The sequence below is a fragment of the Anser brachyrhynchus genome (assembly GCF_964034855.1).
Source record: "Anser brachyrhynchus genome assembly, chromosome: 8".
Taxonomy (NCBI): domain Eukaryota; kingdom Metazoa; phylum Chordata; class Aves; order Anseriformes; family Anatidae; genus Anser; species Anser brachyrhynchus.
Genome location: NC_137702.1, coordinates 32,293,074 through 32,310,850, shown reverse-complemented (window position 1 = coordinate 32,310,850; position 17,777 = coordinate 32,293,074). Strand labels below are relative to the sequence as shown.

Here is a 17,777-nt window from a genome sequence, read left to right as displayed (position 1 = left end):
ATACCTGTATGAGACATTAAAGATAAGCAATAGCACATTGTTACATTGACTGAACTAAAAACAGTAATAAAATTACTCTGCAAAAGATGTGAATAAGGTGTTTATTAAAAACCTCCACAGAAATAAATGTCCTACATTGTAGCAAACAGGAGTTGCATAAAAGCTCATCTTTTTCTCTTAGTAGCCTAACCATCTAATGAGTTTCTTTCTGGTGGCCATTGCTTTGCTTTACAAACTTACCGGGCTTTAGCATTCTCAATACTTTGTAATTCTATTGCTGTCATCCCTACATAAATATTTACAACCACAATATAGAAGTGATATAGCAGGGAACAGAGCACTGTCTTTGATCTCTGGGCAACAAGAAGCTGCTGGAAGTAGCAGTGCTATAATTACGCTTATGAAACCCATATTTGTTGCACCGTACGGTATTCCTTTCTTAACGCCTTGCAAAACAACATTTCCAGGGATCAATAAAGCCCATTAAAAGATGGCAACAAACTACCATGATGACTGCTGCCAGGGACAAGCCTAAACAAATAACATCTTACAAACACAGTAATTACCACGATTTTACACGATGACACATACTTGGAGTACACGTGTTTTACCCCATTTCAAGTCGCTATATGTACACAATATAATATATATAGCTTTATTAAACAAGTCAAGCCCATTTTCATACCTTCTGGTTTTCCTTCATGAGTTACTACAACAAGGGGCTTGGTAAAGGTTTTTTTGTTGTGCATCATGGCCAAGATAATATCCACATTCAGAGAGGTGCAAGCTTCATCAGGAGGAATACACTGCAGGTGGAAAGAACAGCAAGTGAGGTCGGAGTTACTCAAAATAAAACACCTGCAGTGTCTGCCAGCATAGCTCTGCCAGCTGCACAGTTGTCTCATTATCAGTTTTATCAAAATTGCTTACCACAAAAAAAAAACAAAACAAAAAAAACAGGAGTACCTCCAAACAACACATTTAAAGTACTGGCAAAGGTAACTCTTAGCTGTGCTTCAGGATGCAACCTTTGCCTTCATTAAGGATCCTCTAACCTTTATGAGAGTGTTAGTATAGAGCTTACATTGTAGTAATTACTTTACTGCAGAATAACAAAAGAGGCGCTAGTTTTTAAAAACCCAGTGGCCAGTATTGTAGCCACAAGTACATGCTGATCAGTATGACAAGTCATCTTCAAAAAAAAAACACAAAAAAACACACTTTGAGGGCCACTTACAGAAGTCGCCAAAAATAAAAATAAATTCAAAATTCTTACAATATATTCTCTGGCAATGAATTTAAGCCATTTTCATTAGTCATAAAGGAAAATTTGGTGATTGCCTTTTGTAACAATCAGATAGAAATTATGAATTTTATTTAGAAACATCAGAGCAGTTCAGGACTGTTTGCTGTAAAAACACACAAGATGATATGGTACCAAAATGTAGCAAACATGCCAGCATTTACTTATTTTCTACCCAAGTTCTAGCAAGACATGCTAATCTCAATTCCTAAAAGGAGGGTCAAACACACTTGCAATATTATCTGGTATTATGCATGTCTTTGGAAGTTAAAACTAACATTGTTTGTAATACTGTTATGTGATATTGATAGCAAAGATAAATCTGAACCACGTGCATAATGAAAAGCAACTTCTATTTATCCCATACAATAAGATTTAAATAGAAATAGTAAATGTTGCAGTCAAAATGCATAGCATCATGACTCTTATCCATTGAAATCTTGAGTCTAGATCTATCATATTCATTACATCAATCCAACAGCAAAACATTTAGTCATTTCAGATTTAAAAAATAAATCTTATTTTCTCTTAAATCAGAAGTTTAGACTTTAAAAAATTACTGACCTTAGGCAGTCCTTCAGTATCTTTGTCTTTATTTGTACACAAAGTCAACTCACAGTGAAGAAAGAGCAGTGAGATGTTGAATATTGGTTTAAACACAAAGCTAAATCTTTTTTTGTCCTTCTGTGCATGTGCTATTGGGAAGTTCACCTTCTCAGTACTGTAGAATTTAACAGATTCATCCTTAGGACAAATATTTTCTATAATGGTGTAATCAGACATTCTATCTGGATTTGAAAATGGGGAAACAAAGCATGTTTGAATGGCAAAGCCCAAGGATCTGTCAGCTTTGGTCACAGACACCTGCATTAAAAAGAAAAAAAACATAGTAAGATCTCAGAAATGACATTTTTAGTTCTAGTTTCATTCACATTTTCAACATTTATTTAAAGCACTGATCCATTGACACTTCCATGTTGAACTGTTTTGAAGGCTAAATGTTAAGGGCAGGCTGTCAGAGAAAATCTATGGTTTCAGAAGTAGCAGCTGCTTAATGGCATAAACATGCAAAATACAGCAATCCCTTATCTTTTCAAAATCATATGAAAAATCCAGACCAGATATGTAATTAATGAAAGCAACTACTAAGACGGAGCTGCTTCCCTTACAGCCAAACAGCTCATGAGATTTCTATGAAAGGTGATTTCTAAATCCATGTCTATTTGAAACTTTAACAAAAAATAAAAAGGAAATGGAAAAAAGCAATACACAACAGAGAAATCACCCCCAGCCAAGAGTGGAATGCAGAGGCAGAGTGGAGGTCATGGTCTGATGTGTGGGTGGCATTCCTGGACTGGGGGTGGGGGAGAAGTCTACTAAAAAGCCCTATTTTTTTATGAAATTTGAGTCTGAAATTCATATTCAAAAAATGAAAAATAACTAAGACTGCAAACTTGCAGGGCACTGATGTTGTTCACCTGAATTTGAAGACAAACAATAAATGCTACAGAATAATTATGAAAAAAATGGAATTTGTAACAAATGAAGCATGCTACTTCTAATAAATAACAGGAATGCTATGCCTAACAATTAACACGACATGATGAAAACAGTTCCACAAGAAATAATTTTCTGCTTAGAAAGAAGAAACGTGCCTTAAGTGTGTACCTAATCTTTACGTGCTGCATGTATTTTTAAGTGAAAGCCTGCCTAATTTTCCTGTGGTCTATACAGAAAAATGTTTGGATGCTCTGAGTTCTGCAGTGAATAATGGCATTTCTCATTTTTCTCTATGTGAGCAGTAATCAAATTAAAGATGAAAGGATGGGCTGAAACATCAAAGCAAGAGATACCATCTTATAAAAAGAACAAACAGGGGCGAATAAAAATGAAGCCACTGATATTGATAGGTAAACAAGCTGACTATGTAAACTAGTTTAAAACAGAGATTATGACAAGGAGGACAAGTATACTACAGCATCATGAAACACTATCATGTAAACAAAAGGATGAATGATATCTCGAGGAAACAAAAAGAACTATAGGGAAGGTGAGACCAGAATTATGGTAAGAATATGAAAGTCAGGAATGAGGAAAAAAAGAGCCAAAATATAAAATACTGAACACATATTTTAGCAGAGAAGGAAAAGGCAGATAGAGTTCTTACAGATTATGACCTAAGTAATTTACTGATCAAAATTTTTATTTTTATATATATACGCACATGTACATATAATATATATATATTAGCCACAAAAGGAAAACAAACAAATGCCAAAAAAAAATCTGTCAGATAAAAATGAAATCACAGAAGTCCAAAACTGATACAGATTTTCCACTGTGCAAGAAAAAGAAACAGAAAAAAAAAAAAAGGCCTGTGCCAGGACAGATGATGAAGAAATCAGAACACTTGTTTGAATTAGCAGCTCCAGAATCAGACCAATCCAGAGAGCTAGGAGCCAAAGGAATTATTCTGAGATTGCTGAAGGAAGCAGCAGGTCTTATCCAAATGAAAAAAAAATGTGTCTTTTATAAACATGCTTGAATGACGGTGACATACTTTCTTTTTCCTTCAACTGTCTTAAGTACTTTTCACTATAGCATTGTTTAAAGTCTTTTAGGCAGAAAACAAACAAAAGTGTTAGAGATAAGTAGATCTGTTTAGATCTGTTCACTGATGTAATGGGTTTAATTTTAGCTCTGAGGATATGGCAAAGCTCATGTGGTACTCTTATCATTGTTTAGTCAATATTTTAGTCTCAAAAAAGCAAGAGAAAATGAACAAAAAACAAAACCAAGGACCTTCACAGATTATCTGCTATCTAACAGCCCTGAAATGAATGCAACAATTTTTAAAGTAAGGAAATAGAAAAGGCTATAGGAGCAGATCCTATAGTGTAGCAGGAGCAGGGGAAAAACAAAAACCTGGAGCTCTGGCACCACTTTCATGCTTCTGTTTCCATCGCACAGTGTCTTCGTGCTGTATAATACTACAAAGACCAAGAGAAATTCCTTTAAAATTACTATACACAATAAATTTTCAAGATGAATCTTTACGGTCTTTTATTCTCCAAAGAAGTGGAAACCTCTTCACTAGAGAGAGAATGAGAAAAAGTCACAAGACACCGAAACAGCAATGAAAACTGTTCTAATGTCAAACAAGCCACTATGCGCATGGCTGCTGACTTTGCTGGGCTTATTTACCTTCTACCCTTAGATCTTGCGTGATGAGCACAAGACCTGTAACTGAAGTTTGTAAGTGGATCAGAGAGAGAACAGAATCTGTATTAACTTTACAACCTAAGAACACTACCATGTGAAAGATAGACACTTGTAACCATTTTTTCATGCCTACATTGTTCAGATGAGGTTCAGCTGTATTACTCAATAACATGAACCCTGAAGTCTTCACCAGAAAATGACAGTTCAGAGCAAGAACTCAGAGATCACTGTAAGTTCTGCACAGTAAAGCAGATATAATAAGAATGACTTATCTACCTTGTACTGAAGTTCATTCATTCTGCAGGAATCTTTTGATTTTGACCAAAAGCATTGTCCTGCTTCTTAACCCACATTTTTTCTTCTCCATAGCCCCAAAACCTCACACGTGTCTGTTTAAAGCAACTGCATAAGGAGGCCTTTCTACCGACAAGCATAAATTTGGCTCAGTTGCATGACCTTGTTTTTTGGCTAGTTTGAAAGCCTTTATCATTTGTTACCTCTACGTATATTGGCCCGTTCTCAGCAACAGAGAAGAGTCCTTGGGACGGAGCAAGGAACAGATCTGTTTTGTACAGCTCCATGTTGAAGGTCACATTGGTGACATGTGGCTCAGGAGGCCAGAACACGGCAGGATTAAAAAAATTCTTCTCTGGCTGGTGCAGTGTGCAATTAAACTGAAAAATAAAGAAATAAATACGCCAGTACAAATACATCCTGAGTCAGGAATGGTAGCTGGATAAGGACAAGTTTGGAGTGTATAATATTGGCCCACCCACGTTCCTTCTATTTAGTGCCACTCTGCAGCAGGGTTACAAGAAACGGAAGTGGGAGGAAAAGTGGTAAAAGACAAATTAATTGCTGTTATTATTAATGCAATTTTGGTGAGCTGCCTATTACAACAGGTTTCTCCTCTATTGTCAGGTACAAAACCGAGAGTAACATACCGCTATTTCAGGCCAGCTTGAGAAAGTAACATCCCCCTCATCAGCATCCCCTGGAAATCCATTATCACCTGATTCCATGTCATCATCATCAAAGCCGCTGCTTTCAGCTGGTGATGACAGCTGAATGACAATCTGCACAAAAGGTATTGCAAATGCATAAAATTAGATGATAACTGAGCACTCTGTGGTTATTATTTTCTTCTCTCTTCAGAACAATGTGAAGGCCAAAAGAAGTGCACCAGCTAATCAGATGGTGAAAGAACATCTTAAATGCTTGGCACAAAAGCTGTTTCAGATACGTAGGTTACGTTTTGTGAACACCCTTTAATTTGTTTCCAGAATTCAGAAACAGAAAAAACAATAAAAATGCTAGTCTGGGTGTTGGTATCTAAATGAGTGTTCCAGCATTTCCATTCTGTTTCTGGTATTTGTATAACCAACACTGATTTTAAAAATAGCTTTCTAAAGTGATTTTTCACGATTTACAGTTTTCCTTAATACACTCACGGAATATCATTGAAAGTATTAGGGTCATTAAGGATTTTTTCTTCTGTCATTTCCATTTATATTTTTAGAGATGTAGACCCCAAAACATGTCTCTTTCTTCATTTTTCCCTTTTTCCTCGGAATTTCTACTTAACATCCCCCCGTTTTTCTTCCTCCTTTCCACACTTCTCCATTTCTTCACTTGACAGTTCCTTTTATCTCTTAGCTATCTATGTCCTGCAGTTCCTCAGCTAGACCCCTCCCTTGTAAGACTTTCATATTTGTTTTCTTGAACATAAAGCAAACAGTAAGAAGTGACATATACTCTCTTTGAGACTCCATTCATACTATCCATACATGATTCTCAGTTTAAGTGAGTAACCAGACTCGTAAAGACATGGTGGAGAAAGGAGAGAAGCAATAGCAAATATCCATTTTGGTTTGGACCATAATAGAACATAATGCAGGGACAATGACAGTATTTAGCTCCAGACACGTGCTATTCTGTAGTTTGGAGATGTTTCTATCCACAGCCTGGGTTTGAGATTGTTTCTAAAGTTAGGTGCTACAGACTTGCCAATATAGAACAGTTTTAGCCAGGCAAGGCCAGATGAAATTGCCTTAGCTGTGTTTGGGTTGGACCACAGGCCTTCCATCATTTGCCAAGGTTATGTACTGGAGAGCTCAGCAAAAGAAACCTGTCATTACTTTCCAACCCAGATTAGTCACAATGTATTTAAAGTCATAAGCTGAGCCAGTGTGGAAGCAGTCTCTAGAACCTATGCAGGCTTCTTAACATCATCACTCACATAAAAGTACTCAGATTCCCTTCATCACATACATCCACTGATAGCAAATATGAATCGAAAATACAAGAGAAGCATGCACAGATAATCTCTTTTCCTCATTTTTTGAAAGACTTTCACCCACTAATCGGAAAGAAAAAAATCACCTTAAATAATTCAGCATGTGAATTAAATGGTATTGCTCTCTGCAATCACAGAACTTCATTCCTATCCCTCCTTATAGCTATGTAGTATTGCTTATGTGTTGACACATTAAAGCTGCACAGGGAAAGCATGTGCAAACTCTCTGAGACTGGTACAGATTGTCCCCAAACTTCAGCCCTGTAGTTTTGTAAAAGCACATAACTTCAACTCATCGTTCTCCCTTTGGGATACTATCTGACCACAGCGGTACACTGAATGTATGGCCTTCATACATCTTTGAATACAGGGACTGTAGCTGCAACTAGGTTTGAGCTCTACAGGAAAAATATCAGGATTCCTCCTTTCTGCTAAGTTTAAGCTAACTACAATGGCTTCCTTGTACCACTCTGACGTGCAGCAGAGAAGGCTCCTCTTTCTAAAATACTCACAGAATTAAAATAAACAATCTTGTCCAAGATATATGCTGTCCGTGTCCCACATTTATTCGGTAAAGACTCCAAAATGAAATGGGTACCATTTATCCTGGCCTTGCAAGAATGATCCAGCAGTGAGAGCTCTGTCCTTGTGTAGCCGCTAGCCTAAAACAAAGACGCTTTGTAAATGGCTGAAGCCTCTGCTGAAATACAATTGTGTTACACTCTTGCTTAAAGTGCAGCTCAGAATACTGTTCATGACCACTGATAAGAGGAAGTGAAGTTCATTGTACTGACATCCAGGGAAGGTCAAACTCAAAATGCTGTTATACATGACAGACAGGGAATAAACGTAACATGGAACAAAGGAAACAACAGGTTCATTATTAATCTGCTGACACAAACTCTGTTTGGTCTAAAATGAGCTAAAAATGCTTTAGTCTGTATCAGGCTCTTTTCCACAATGCAAATGGGCACAAGCAACCTTTCAGCTGCTAAATGGTCAAGACAGAATAAAATACCACATAATGGGGAACAGTGGACTACACAGTTTCACCCTCTAACTTTCCATCCCCTTAGCTGCTGCTTCACAGACCTATTCAGGTCTTACACAGCTATCAAAAGCAGCTTCTTTGTATTTTGGAGATTAAAAATTCTGACTGATGGTTGAATACAGTAGTTTTTGACAGAATCAACTTGGCAAATCTTTAACCAGAAATCGCTCTACAAACTACTGTATTGCTGGGAAGAGGAAACAAGACCCAGCGTTACGGCAAAGGATATCCACAGTATAGTTTCCTCAAACAATTTTTTTTTCAGGAGGTGAGGGTGGTAATATTCCTAGAATATTTATTTTTAAAATCAAAATACAAAAAAAATGGCCTGCCCAAAATTGTTTGCCCAAATTTGACGCTATGAGATCACACATACCTGTAGAGAGTCTTTTTCTACAGCCACTGTCATGACTTTGTCATCACACTTTATTGACAGGGCTACATCAGCACTGCCCTGAACCTCTTCAGGTTCTTTGTGCTTTGGGAGGGAATGCTCGAAGTCATGGTTTATTAATGTGTCCACTGAATCCCTGGATGGGAGAATTCCTTCTCCCACTGTGTCATGCCTTCCTCTGTTAATGTGAAAAGGAAAAGTCAGGCCATCATTTAATGCAGGATTCTTTGGGGCAGGCAGCAGTTCTGTCAGCTCTGGAGGAAGAGAATGGTCTTCTTCATCATTCATCTCTTCTAAAAGCAAAAAGAAAAAAAAAGTAAATCAGGTTAGTAAATATTTTTTTCACAGAAGAATTCATAACTGAGTAATTTTCATGCCAAAAAAAATATTATCCAGAAAGGAAGCCCCTGAAAGACATCCGAAGTAGCATCTTTCTACTTTACAGGTAACCAGCCACAATTCCTCTGCTAAGGGTTTAGTTGCTACTGAGGCATTTAATCTTGGTATATTTAATCCCTTCTTGAAATACGCCTCACTAAGAGTTAACAACGGACTTTGACGAGTGGGCTTCACTGTATACAAAAGGCAACCACAAACATAAAGGAAACACCATAGCCCAGAAATACACTATCTTAGCGCTGTTGAAATACCATCTGTTCAAATCACTGACTGAAATTCTTCTATTACCTGATGGCACAACTTCCACTGTTGTGGAAGTACTTATATAACCAAAGTGAAGTTAAATGAGAGTTAACTTTATGATGAGTAAATGAGAACACTATATATCTCCTGGCTTATAGGCAGTACTCCTCAGGACCAAAATCTCAACATCTGACCCAAGAAGATAATTATCTGGACACCATGAGAGTGCAGCTGATAAAATCTGTGTAAATATAAGCGTTTATCAAAACAACTAAACAAAATTTATAGGGACTTAGATTCAGAACTAGTGCAAAAGCAGATGCAAATCTACTAGCTTCGATGGACCAGGATATATTTGCATCAGCAATGACTTTGGCCAAGTAAATTTTTATAATGGTTGTATTTATTCCATTTGCTCATACTTTTCTGATAAGCCAGTTTTGTCTGTAAACAATTTAAAAGTTCATTTAACTGTCTCAAGGAAACATGTTCATATTTTTGATAAAAATCAAAACTGAATTTATTAACTAACAAAATATCCAGTCACTAAAGTCCTCTCATTCCAGGAAGCACTGAGCATGGTCAAGCTTCTGAATTGAACAAACTATAAGCATTTAAATCCACCAACACTTCAGGACATAATAAAATTTCCCTGGAATTTTCTGATCAAGAAGCCACAGATTTTTTGTTGTTGTTTTTAAACCAGCAGTTAGATGTATGCCCAGTACAATTGACAATGAGCGGTGAAGGTAGTACAACAGCCAACAACAAAGCTTTAAGACTGAGAAAGGAGATTTCAAAGCATCATACACTTGGCAATACAGCAACTGTTTTTTTTCTATATAATAAAAGTCCGTCTTTAAGCTTACCTGTATCTTCAAGTTGCAGGTGAAATCTGTTAGCAACAGGGGCTTTTGTGTAGGAAGTAACCGGACTATATTTATGCTCGTAAGCCCACTTGATCAAACTCTCATGGGATGAAGGAATATCAGGTATTACTGATTTACTCATAATCATGGATCGTTCTGTTTCCTTTCCAAAACCAATACTGTTTGATGTCTGCAAACAAAGAAAAACATGGCTCATGATCTACCATTTAAGGATACTTGACATGAAATATCGACACTGATTTCACATTTTGGTGAGAAATTTTACTTTATCAATTAACAGAGCAGTTTGCAAATGGAGATCACCTGGGAAATAAAATAAATTGCCATCTTAAACACAGAACTGCTGTACACCCGGAGAAAAGCTCTGCCTTCCTCCCAGCCTCTGACTGGTTCAGGCTGTATTGGAGTAAAGTCAATCAAGTTGGTCAGATGTAGTTAATCCCTAAACAAGAGGGGTGTATTTATAGCCATTTGTTTAATGCTGCATTTTCTTCAAAACTGAGAAATGCTGAACAGTGAGGTGAGAATATGCACCTTTATGACAGACCAAACTAATTAAAAGACAACATATACTTTCTATACCCAAATAAAATTTAAAATTTAATGAGCTACAATATAAGTTTTACACAACTACATTGGTACAGCAAACTCACAGAAATACACTTGCCAGCCTCTTAGTTGTACTGGTAATTACAAATAATGGCCATGGAATACAGACGAGTGCCACAGTCATTTAGCTTTCATTTTACTGTAAAAGTGTGGCAAAATTTCAAATTTTCTTGTCCAAAGAGGCAAGTCAAGAGGATACAACAAGCATCTCTAGCTGTCAGAGGGGCAGATAGAAAATATTCACTGATATTACATTTTAACTTGTTTTAAGTGCTTAAATGTAAATATGTATTCCCACAATGTTAAGCCCTTATATATTTATGGTATTACTGTTATCACTATAATAATTAAGAACTACAGAACAAGCTAAACACGCATAGCAGTAAAAGACACAGTGACCCACTTATCAATGATTCCTGCAATGTGACTGAACTGAACTTTCTATATGCACATTACGCCATTTAATGCTGTACAGCACACACTTTCATTTCCATTCCTGATTACATTCTCCATCATACAGGCTGCATTTTATTTATTTTAAATCCCCATTAGTTTCCTTCAACATGAAAACAGTGTTATTTTTCTCTTGTTCTAGAACTTCAAAAGATTTACTGCACTGATTTCTTGCTTCTGCCCAGCCTGTTTTTAGACAGTGGTCATATGGTCGTACCGCACAGGGTCACGGAGGTGGGTTATACTCCTCTACTTGACTTCAGAAACAGAGCCTTTGAACAAAGCAGTGATTAAAGCTCATGAGTTCTGACAGAATAATATAATTTACCTTGATCTCTCTCTCATTTCTTCCTAATGCAATTTTGCATTCTTTAAGCACTCAAATCTTCACAACTGAAGATAAAGGGAGTTTTAGGTGCCAAGTGTCTGGTTTGAAGATACTGTTAGCAGTACAGTTATCAATGACCAGCAAAGGCCACTGAAGAACAGAAATATAAAGGAAGCAAGGGTATCCTAATTTTAGTGCTTTATTACTGTTTTGGATCAAATAATATTTTATTCTTCAACAGATACAAATCTGGATACAATTTATCACACGCAGCTTTGACTGTCTGGAATTATTATGCTATCCCAATTTTGCTGGATCTCCCTCTCTGCTTTCCTTTTCTTTTTTGTCAAGATTAGACAGCTGAATAAATATTATCCCAGAACTTTATTGTCTTAGCTGGCATCTGACCATTTTCAGGGCTTGTTTATACCTCTCCACGCCACGGTGAGCCTGTAAATGTTCAGTCCTGCATCGCCTCAATGAAACAAAGCCAAGCACAAGGGCTTGCAGAAATAGGCACACCTTCCTTCACTTGCTTGTTCTGTCAACGCCCTCACACGTAGTGCCGGCAATCAACAGAGCCACCCAACAAACTATTCAGAATAAAGAGAGATGATTTCAGAAATTGGTAGGCACTTCTCCTCATTTAAAGATCAGTTCCTCCAAGCTTCTGAAATCTTCAGAGATTTCTTCTGTGCATTTCACTTCTTTCACTCTTTGCCCCTCAGCACGCTCGTTTCTTTGAAATAAATGGAAGCTAATGCAATTTATCAAATCTTTTTGACATGTCACTTCTTTGTGCACTATACTATCTATAGTTTTGTAAAAAGACACCCACTCTGAAGGAAGCAATTTGAAGTGCAGATAATCCAATAAGCACAGAAACTGAAATTGATGTAAGGACATACGACTGCAAACACAGCCTGTGAGAAAAACACTACACATATTTTGTGTAATTCTTTTACCTAAACTACTCACCTTTTACTCAATTTTGTGTCCACCAATGTTCAAGAAGCATACCAAGCTGGGAGATGAGCTACATGACCCAAATTTTTTTTTGTTTTGTTTGTTTGTTTTTTCCACTTCTTGTCTAAGAACTGGGACCTTAACTCACAGTGCTGGGTTCGAGGTAGCGCAGCATTAACCTTTCACTCTCAATCTGACAATCCCCTCAAGACAATCCTGACTTGTGTTGAGGGCAAGAGGTTAGGAAAATTGAAGTGCATGGAACCAATTCAACTAATAAAAAAGAACTTTGTGAAACATTACCTAATTGTTTAGTAATGTTTTTACGCATTGTCTAAATTTGGGCTTGGAAAGACCTTCAGCTTAATAGAGATATGAACAGATCCTAAATCCTGGATGTATATGCTTTTTTAACGGCAAGCGGGTGTTTAGTTCCCTCCCCTACGCCCCTATAAATAAAGTAGAACAAACATACATTCAGAAAACGGGACATCTATATGAATGAAGCAGTAAACACCCACAAATCCTAACAAAAATATACAGCCTAACATACTGACATTTCCATATATAGTATTACTTTCTTTTTGCTAAATAAAACGTTGCCTTTTGCCACCCATTACAGAAAGAATTTTTACTTATACTGGCAACAATTACTAAATAACATTTTAAAATCCCCTAGAAATCCTCGCTTGGAAAATTCATCATCTACAAAGAGGTAGCTTTGTAGATATGCAATGCGTTACCTTTGGGTATCTGCAAGCATGAAGTGAACTAATGCACAATTGTCTGTCCTGTTAAAGCAGGCCCACACAGCACAGGCTAAGAGGTCTAAATATACAGGGGTGATTTTTGTGCAATAATCCAGAATGAAACTTTAAAGTCCAATGTTTTTAGGGCTGGTTAGTTAGGATCAGAATGTCCTTTCCTCTCCATAAGATAAAGATGCACCAGGGATCAGAAGGGATTTTCATCATCAACTCTAGAAAATATTTTCAGATAATTTTCTAAGCAACACCACCGTTTGTTTCCTTTTAAATCCCTCACTCTCAAAATCAAGTGTCAAATTATAAGAGAACAGAGTGGTATGCAAAAGATTTAGATCAAGCAGCCTTTGGATCCTATCAGTATTGCCCTGCATGCATTGAATGGATAAAGCTACTAAGCAAAGTGAAATTCTTATAAATATAGATAGCCAGAGTTTGAAAGTATACCTTAGTTAAAGAAACTGTTAATCAGTAGGCCACTGGCTGGTCCTGAGCCAACATTAAGGTCAATTTTATAATGCACTCAACTGATCCCTTAAGAGAGAAATACGCCATGCATTTATAGGCCATGAGATCAATCTATTTTTTATTGTTTTCTTTCTTTTTTTTTTATTTCAAAAAAGGGAAAATGCATTTTCTTAGTAGAAACAGTGTTGAGCCACAGAGTCTGTGCCAAAAATCATTCTGAATCTGAGCTTCCAATTATGCGTAAGTATGGTGTCAAAGGCTTAGCTTTATGGACCCTGGTTTTATTTTTTTTAAAAAACTATTATTTGCGGTCTGAGCAGAGGTGAGGTCAATTTGACCAAACACTTGCTGGGGACAGAAATATTGGTAGGGGAGAAGGCTGGAGACCACTAGAATCACAAGGAAGGAGCAAAGCAGTTTCCACGTCTAAAGCAACACGGGTGTATGACTTGTATCTAGAATTATCCATTCTCAATTCACAGGCATCTTTCCAACTTCTGAGATAAACCTGTAGATCCTCTCACCAAAGTAACAGCAAGAAGGGAGATGAAGATCCAGCTCAATGTTCAGGGTACTTCAACAGAAGTCAGGAAGACATAGACCCTAAATCCTTGCACTAACATCCTGACTTCTGTGATGTATTGGTCAGTATGTAAAGGAGAAAAAAGTACATATAGTTTCTGAATTTATTCCTTGAAATGTAGTAATAATCCAAAAAAAAAAAAAAGGCAACTAAGAATACATTCAAAAATCAATATAGGACAGTAATACATCATGTTCAAATAGATTCTATACTGCTGCAGCATGGTATATCTCAAAAAATAAAAGATGCCTTAACTTACAATCACTTCCAGCTTTCCCTGGACATCGTGTGACTTGATAACCCAATTGACAGATTTTTTACACTTGAGGATAAGTACGACGTCTCTGACAAGCTTGGCGCCTGGTTGAGATGGTTTAATGTCAACGATTATATCCACCTGGAAAGCACTGTGTGTGGAAAACAGAGAGAAAGTAAGACCAGAATGCCAGAAATTTTCAGCTATCAACCTTCTTCCAATCCATCATGTTTCCACTGTCTGGCCAGCTGATTAAAATGCTGGAGATTATCCCAGAAAACACAACATGTGCAAAACAGATTGTTATTCCACATACTCTTAAATGATTTTACATAACAATAGACACAACTACTCTTCAACTACTCTTTAGACAAATAATATTTTTTGTTTCTTTGTTTATGAGAAGTGTGCTACTCATTTCAGTTATTATTTGGAGCAGGGCAGTTTTATGAGTACCATTTTTGTTTTATACAGTAAATACTGTTTTCTTATTTCACTGCAGTGGTGCCTAAATACAGCTGTTTGAGTTTCTTCTGGGTATAACCATATTAAAACTCAAAACAATATTTTAAATAAGCAAAAATACAAATTAAGCAAGTTAATACCAAAAAATGCACTAATACTATATTAGCCAATGTCTCTGCCTTTGCAGTTAAATTGTGGAAATTACTTTGCATAGGATCTTGTGTGTGTTGAGGAATTAAGCCGTCGTATTTAGTTTCCAATACTTCTGGATATATACTCACTTCATAACGAAAAGAAAACAGATGTACAGCCTACTGATTGTTGGAAAATAAATGAACACTATCCAGATTTTCAAGACTTCAGTAAAAATAAGGAGGCAATAATATCTCATCATGCAAAATATTAACTCAGAAGAAAAACCTTTACTTCCAAATCATCTTATAGGGATACATGTCATAAGAATGTGCTCATCACCAAATACCATGTTTCAACTAATCTTCTGCATTAAGACTTTATATCTTGGGACCTTTTGTTTCATCTCCTGTAGTTTTACACATATTCAGCTCAGCTTCTGTACATTTCTACATGGATAAACTTTGTTAAGATAGTTGTGGATAATATTTATAACCAAGAATGAAGCAAGAAGAAACTTAACACCCTTAATGTCTTTTTTAAATTTTAATATTGTAACAATTAAACACTTTGCAGCATTATCATCTGAAAAACAAATTCCTATCATGCATGCTCAGCCAAAGTCAAAAGCCAAGAGGGATGAAGACATGGCTGTCATCATTGCATAACGCTACAAGGGACTTATTGTGACAGTGATGTTGATGCCAACCATCAGCTCTATCGAAGATGGGGCTGCTGCCCACTGCCATATACAGGCAAATGCTTTGGACTTTGCTACTCGCCTTCCAACACACCTCAGCACGTTCTTACTCTCCCAAGGTTGCTACACAAGAGAGCATTTTCAGGCTCTGGGTTTAGCATCTTGCAATGAGATAATTACCCTTCTTGCAAAGACCCCTCCTCCCACCTCCGACTCCCTGTGTGATTTCCTGATTAGGAATGGGATGTGCTCAAATGTAATGCATGAGGAGCAGAAGTGGACAATGCTGGAAAGCCAGTGCCTGCAGTAAGCAGACAGGATTTTAATTGTATCTCATCTCTGATGAAATTGTACTTTTCTTCTTTCTTCTTATAAGAAACAAAACCATGCAAGTTTCATGGCCAATTTCTGTTCTAGCAACTCAGCACTTATGAAAAGCTTTTTCAGGTGTGATCATCTGAAAGCAAACTCTAGGTCATGTGCTCCCACTAAGACCTAGGAGAGACAGGCAAAGGCTGAATGTTTTAAGTCATAACTCTGAAGTTTACAGTACCTTTGACAATTCAGATAACCCTAATAACACATACAGAGTTAAATAATTTCCCCTAACCACTACGCTTCACTATGGTGCTCAAGACCAGGTTGGACGAGACCCTGGGCAACCTGATCTAGCAGGTGGGATCCCCACCCATGGCAGGGACATTGGGAACTAGATGGTCCTTAAGGTCCATTCTAACCCAAGCCATTTTATGATATAATTCTGGGCTTATATTCATAAACTCAATCCTTTTTCTTACAGATTTTCATACAGATCATCAAGTTACCCCTTAAACTCAACTGGAAATGTTACAGAAAATTCTGGTATGATTCTGCAGACTAACTGTGGATCGTTTACCACAGATCACTTGTGACCTCTGGATCTCTGTTTGGGAAGCAGTGCCCTTGGCTTTGCTACCAGTCATCATTAGCTGTGACAGGACAAGATTACTTTTAACCCTTCTCTTACCTCCTCATACAGTGGGCTCATCTTAATCCCTGTCTGTAAGATTCTGTCCTTATTCATATTCCCTTATACACCTTAGCCTTGGAAAACTTCAGTCGACTGAGCAAAATTTCAGTCTGTGGGAAGGCAGGATATAGTCCATGAAAACTGTGCTCTACAGTATTGTCCAGAAAAATCCTGGAATCATGAAGCAGAATCCAAAATCTTTACATGCTGAAGAACTAGTTTCTACTTAAGGTAAAGTACTAAAGGCCAAGCTCTTCTTGTAATGATGAAATGACTACCTCCATTTGATATCCAACAGACAGATGGAATCCTTAGCTGTGATTTCAGACAGATTTAGTCAACTTAGAGGATACTTTACCTGTATGGATTGGAATTTGGAGTAATTAGCTCAATGATGTGAACTTCCCTTTCTTGGACTAAGTTAGACATAAGGCACCCCTCTGCTGTTTTTGGTTGTAGGTATCCCGCAAGGTAATTTAAAGAGAGAAAATTCTTTTCTATGTTGCACGAGGGAGGAAACACTTGATCTGGAGAAAAAGAAAAAAAAAAGAAAGAAAAGCTTCATACATAAATATCAATTTACATTCATGTATGTATAGCATCTACTTCAGTGCAGCACTGTATTTTATGGCATAGATCTCTAGGCCAAAAGGTATATTTATTACCTATTATAAGTACTTAAGAGAAATCAACATAATGTTGAAAGGGAGATCACCATTGCAAAAACATAGCACACCTCTGATGTAATTTCTGTTAAATATTTAAATCTGTAGTTTAGAAGTACTCTGTCCCCCCCCAAGAAATCTGAAAACAATACTCAAGTATGTAAGCATTTTTCAAAATAAATAAAATATACTTAATTTGTTCTTTGCATATTTAATTACAAAAGAAATATTTTTTATCTCATAGAAAACATCTATGTTCAACTCCTCCCTTTAGAAAATGTTTTTTTTTCTTATTATAAACTTGCTGTTTTTAAAAGATCACAGAAAATATTTTCCATTTCTTTGCTCTGTATATTTTCCTACATTTCGTGCAGTCAAGAGTTAGTGTAGAAATACTACAGTTTTTTAGTGCAAGGAAAACTGAATGTAGCAAGATAATGATGACAAATTATTGATATAAAGGAAGTCTAATCATTATACCCATAACTGAAGTGGGGAAGTTCTATTGTATATAATCTCTTTTGGTTTTAACTACCTAGCTGATCACAAGCATTAATTACTATACAAAACAAAACAAAAAA

At 36.7% G+C, this 17,777-nt stretch overlaps 1 protein-coding gene across 5 annotated transcripts in view; it reads right to left on the bottom strand.

Moving 5' to 3' along the window:
* TGFBR3 (transforming growth factor beta receptor 3) overlaps nt 1-17,777 on the bottom strand; it is a 124,664-nt gene that overhangs the window by 16,227 nt on the left and 90,660 nt on the right. For 4 of the 5 annotated variants that reach the window (XM_080602866.1, XM_080602863.1, XM_080602864.1 and 1 more), the window contains 9 exons: nt 16,890-17,058; nt 14,229-14,376; nt 9,778-9,967; nt 8,249-8,559; nt 7,334-7,483; nt 5,470-5,601; nt 5,023-5,199; nt 1,868-2,167; nt 686-806 (listed from right to left, as the gene is read on the bottom strand). In XM_080602866.1, coding sequence (XP_080458992.1) covers nt 686-806; nt 1,868-2,167; nt 5,023-5,199; nt 5,470-5,601; nt 7,334-7,483; nt 8,249-8,559; nt 9,778-9,967; nt 14,229-14,376; nt 16,890-17,058 — 1,698 coding nt within the window. The remainder of the gene's footprint in view (nt 1-685; nt 807-1,867; nt 2,168-5,022; nt 5,200-5,469; nt 5,602-7,333; nt 7,484-8,248; nt 8,560-9,777; nt 9,968-14,228; nt 14,377-16,889; nt 17,059-17,777) is intronic. The other variant, XM_080602867.1, reaches the window with a different exon arrangement.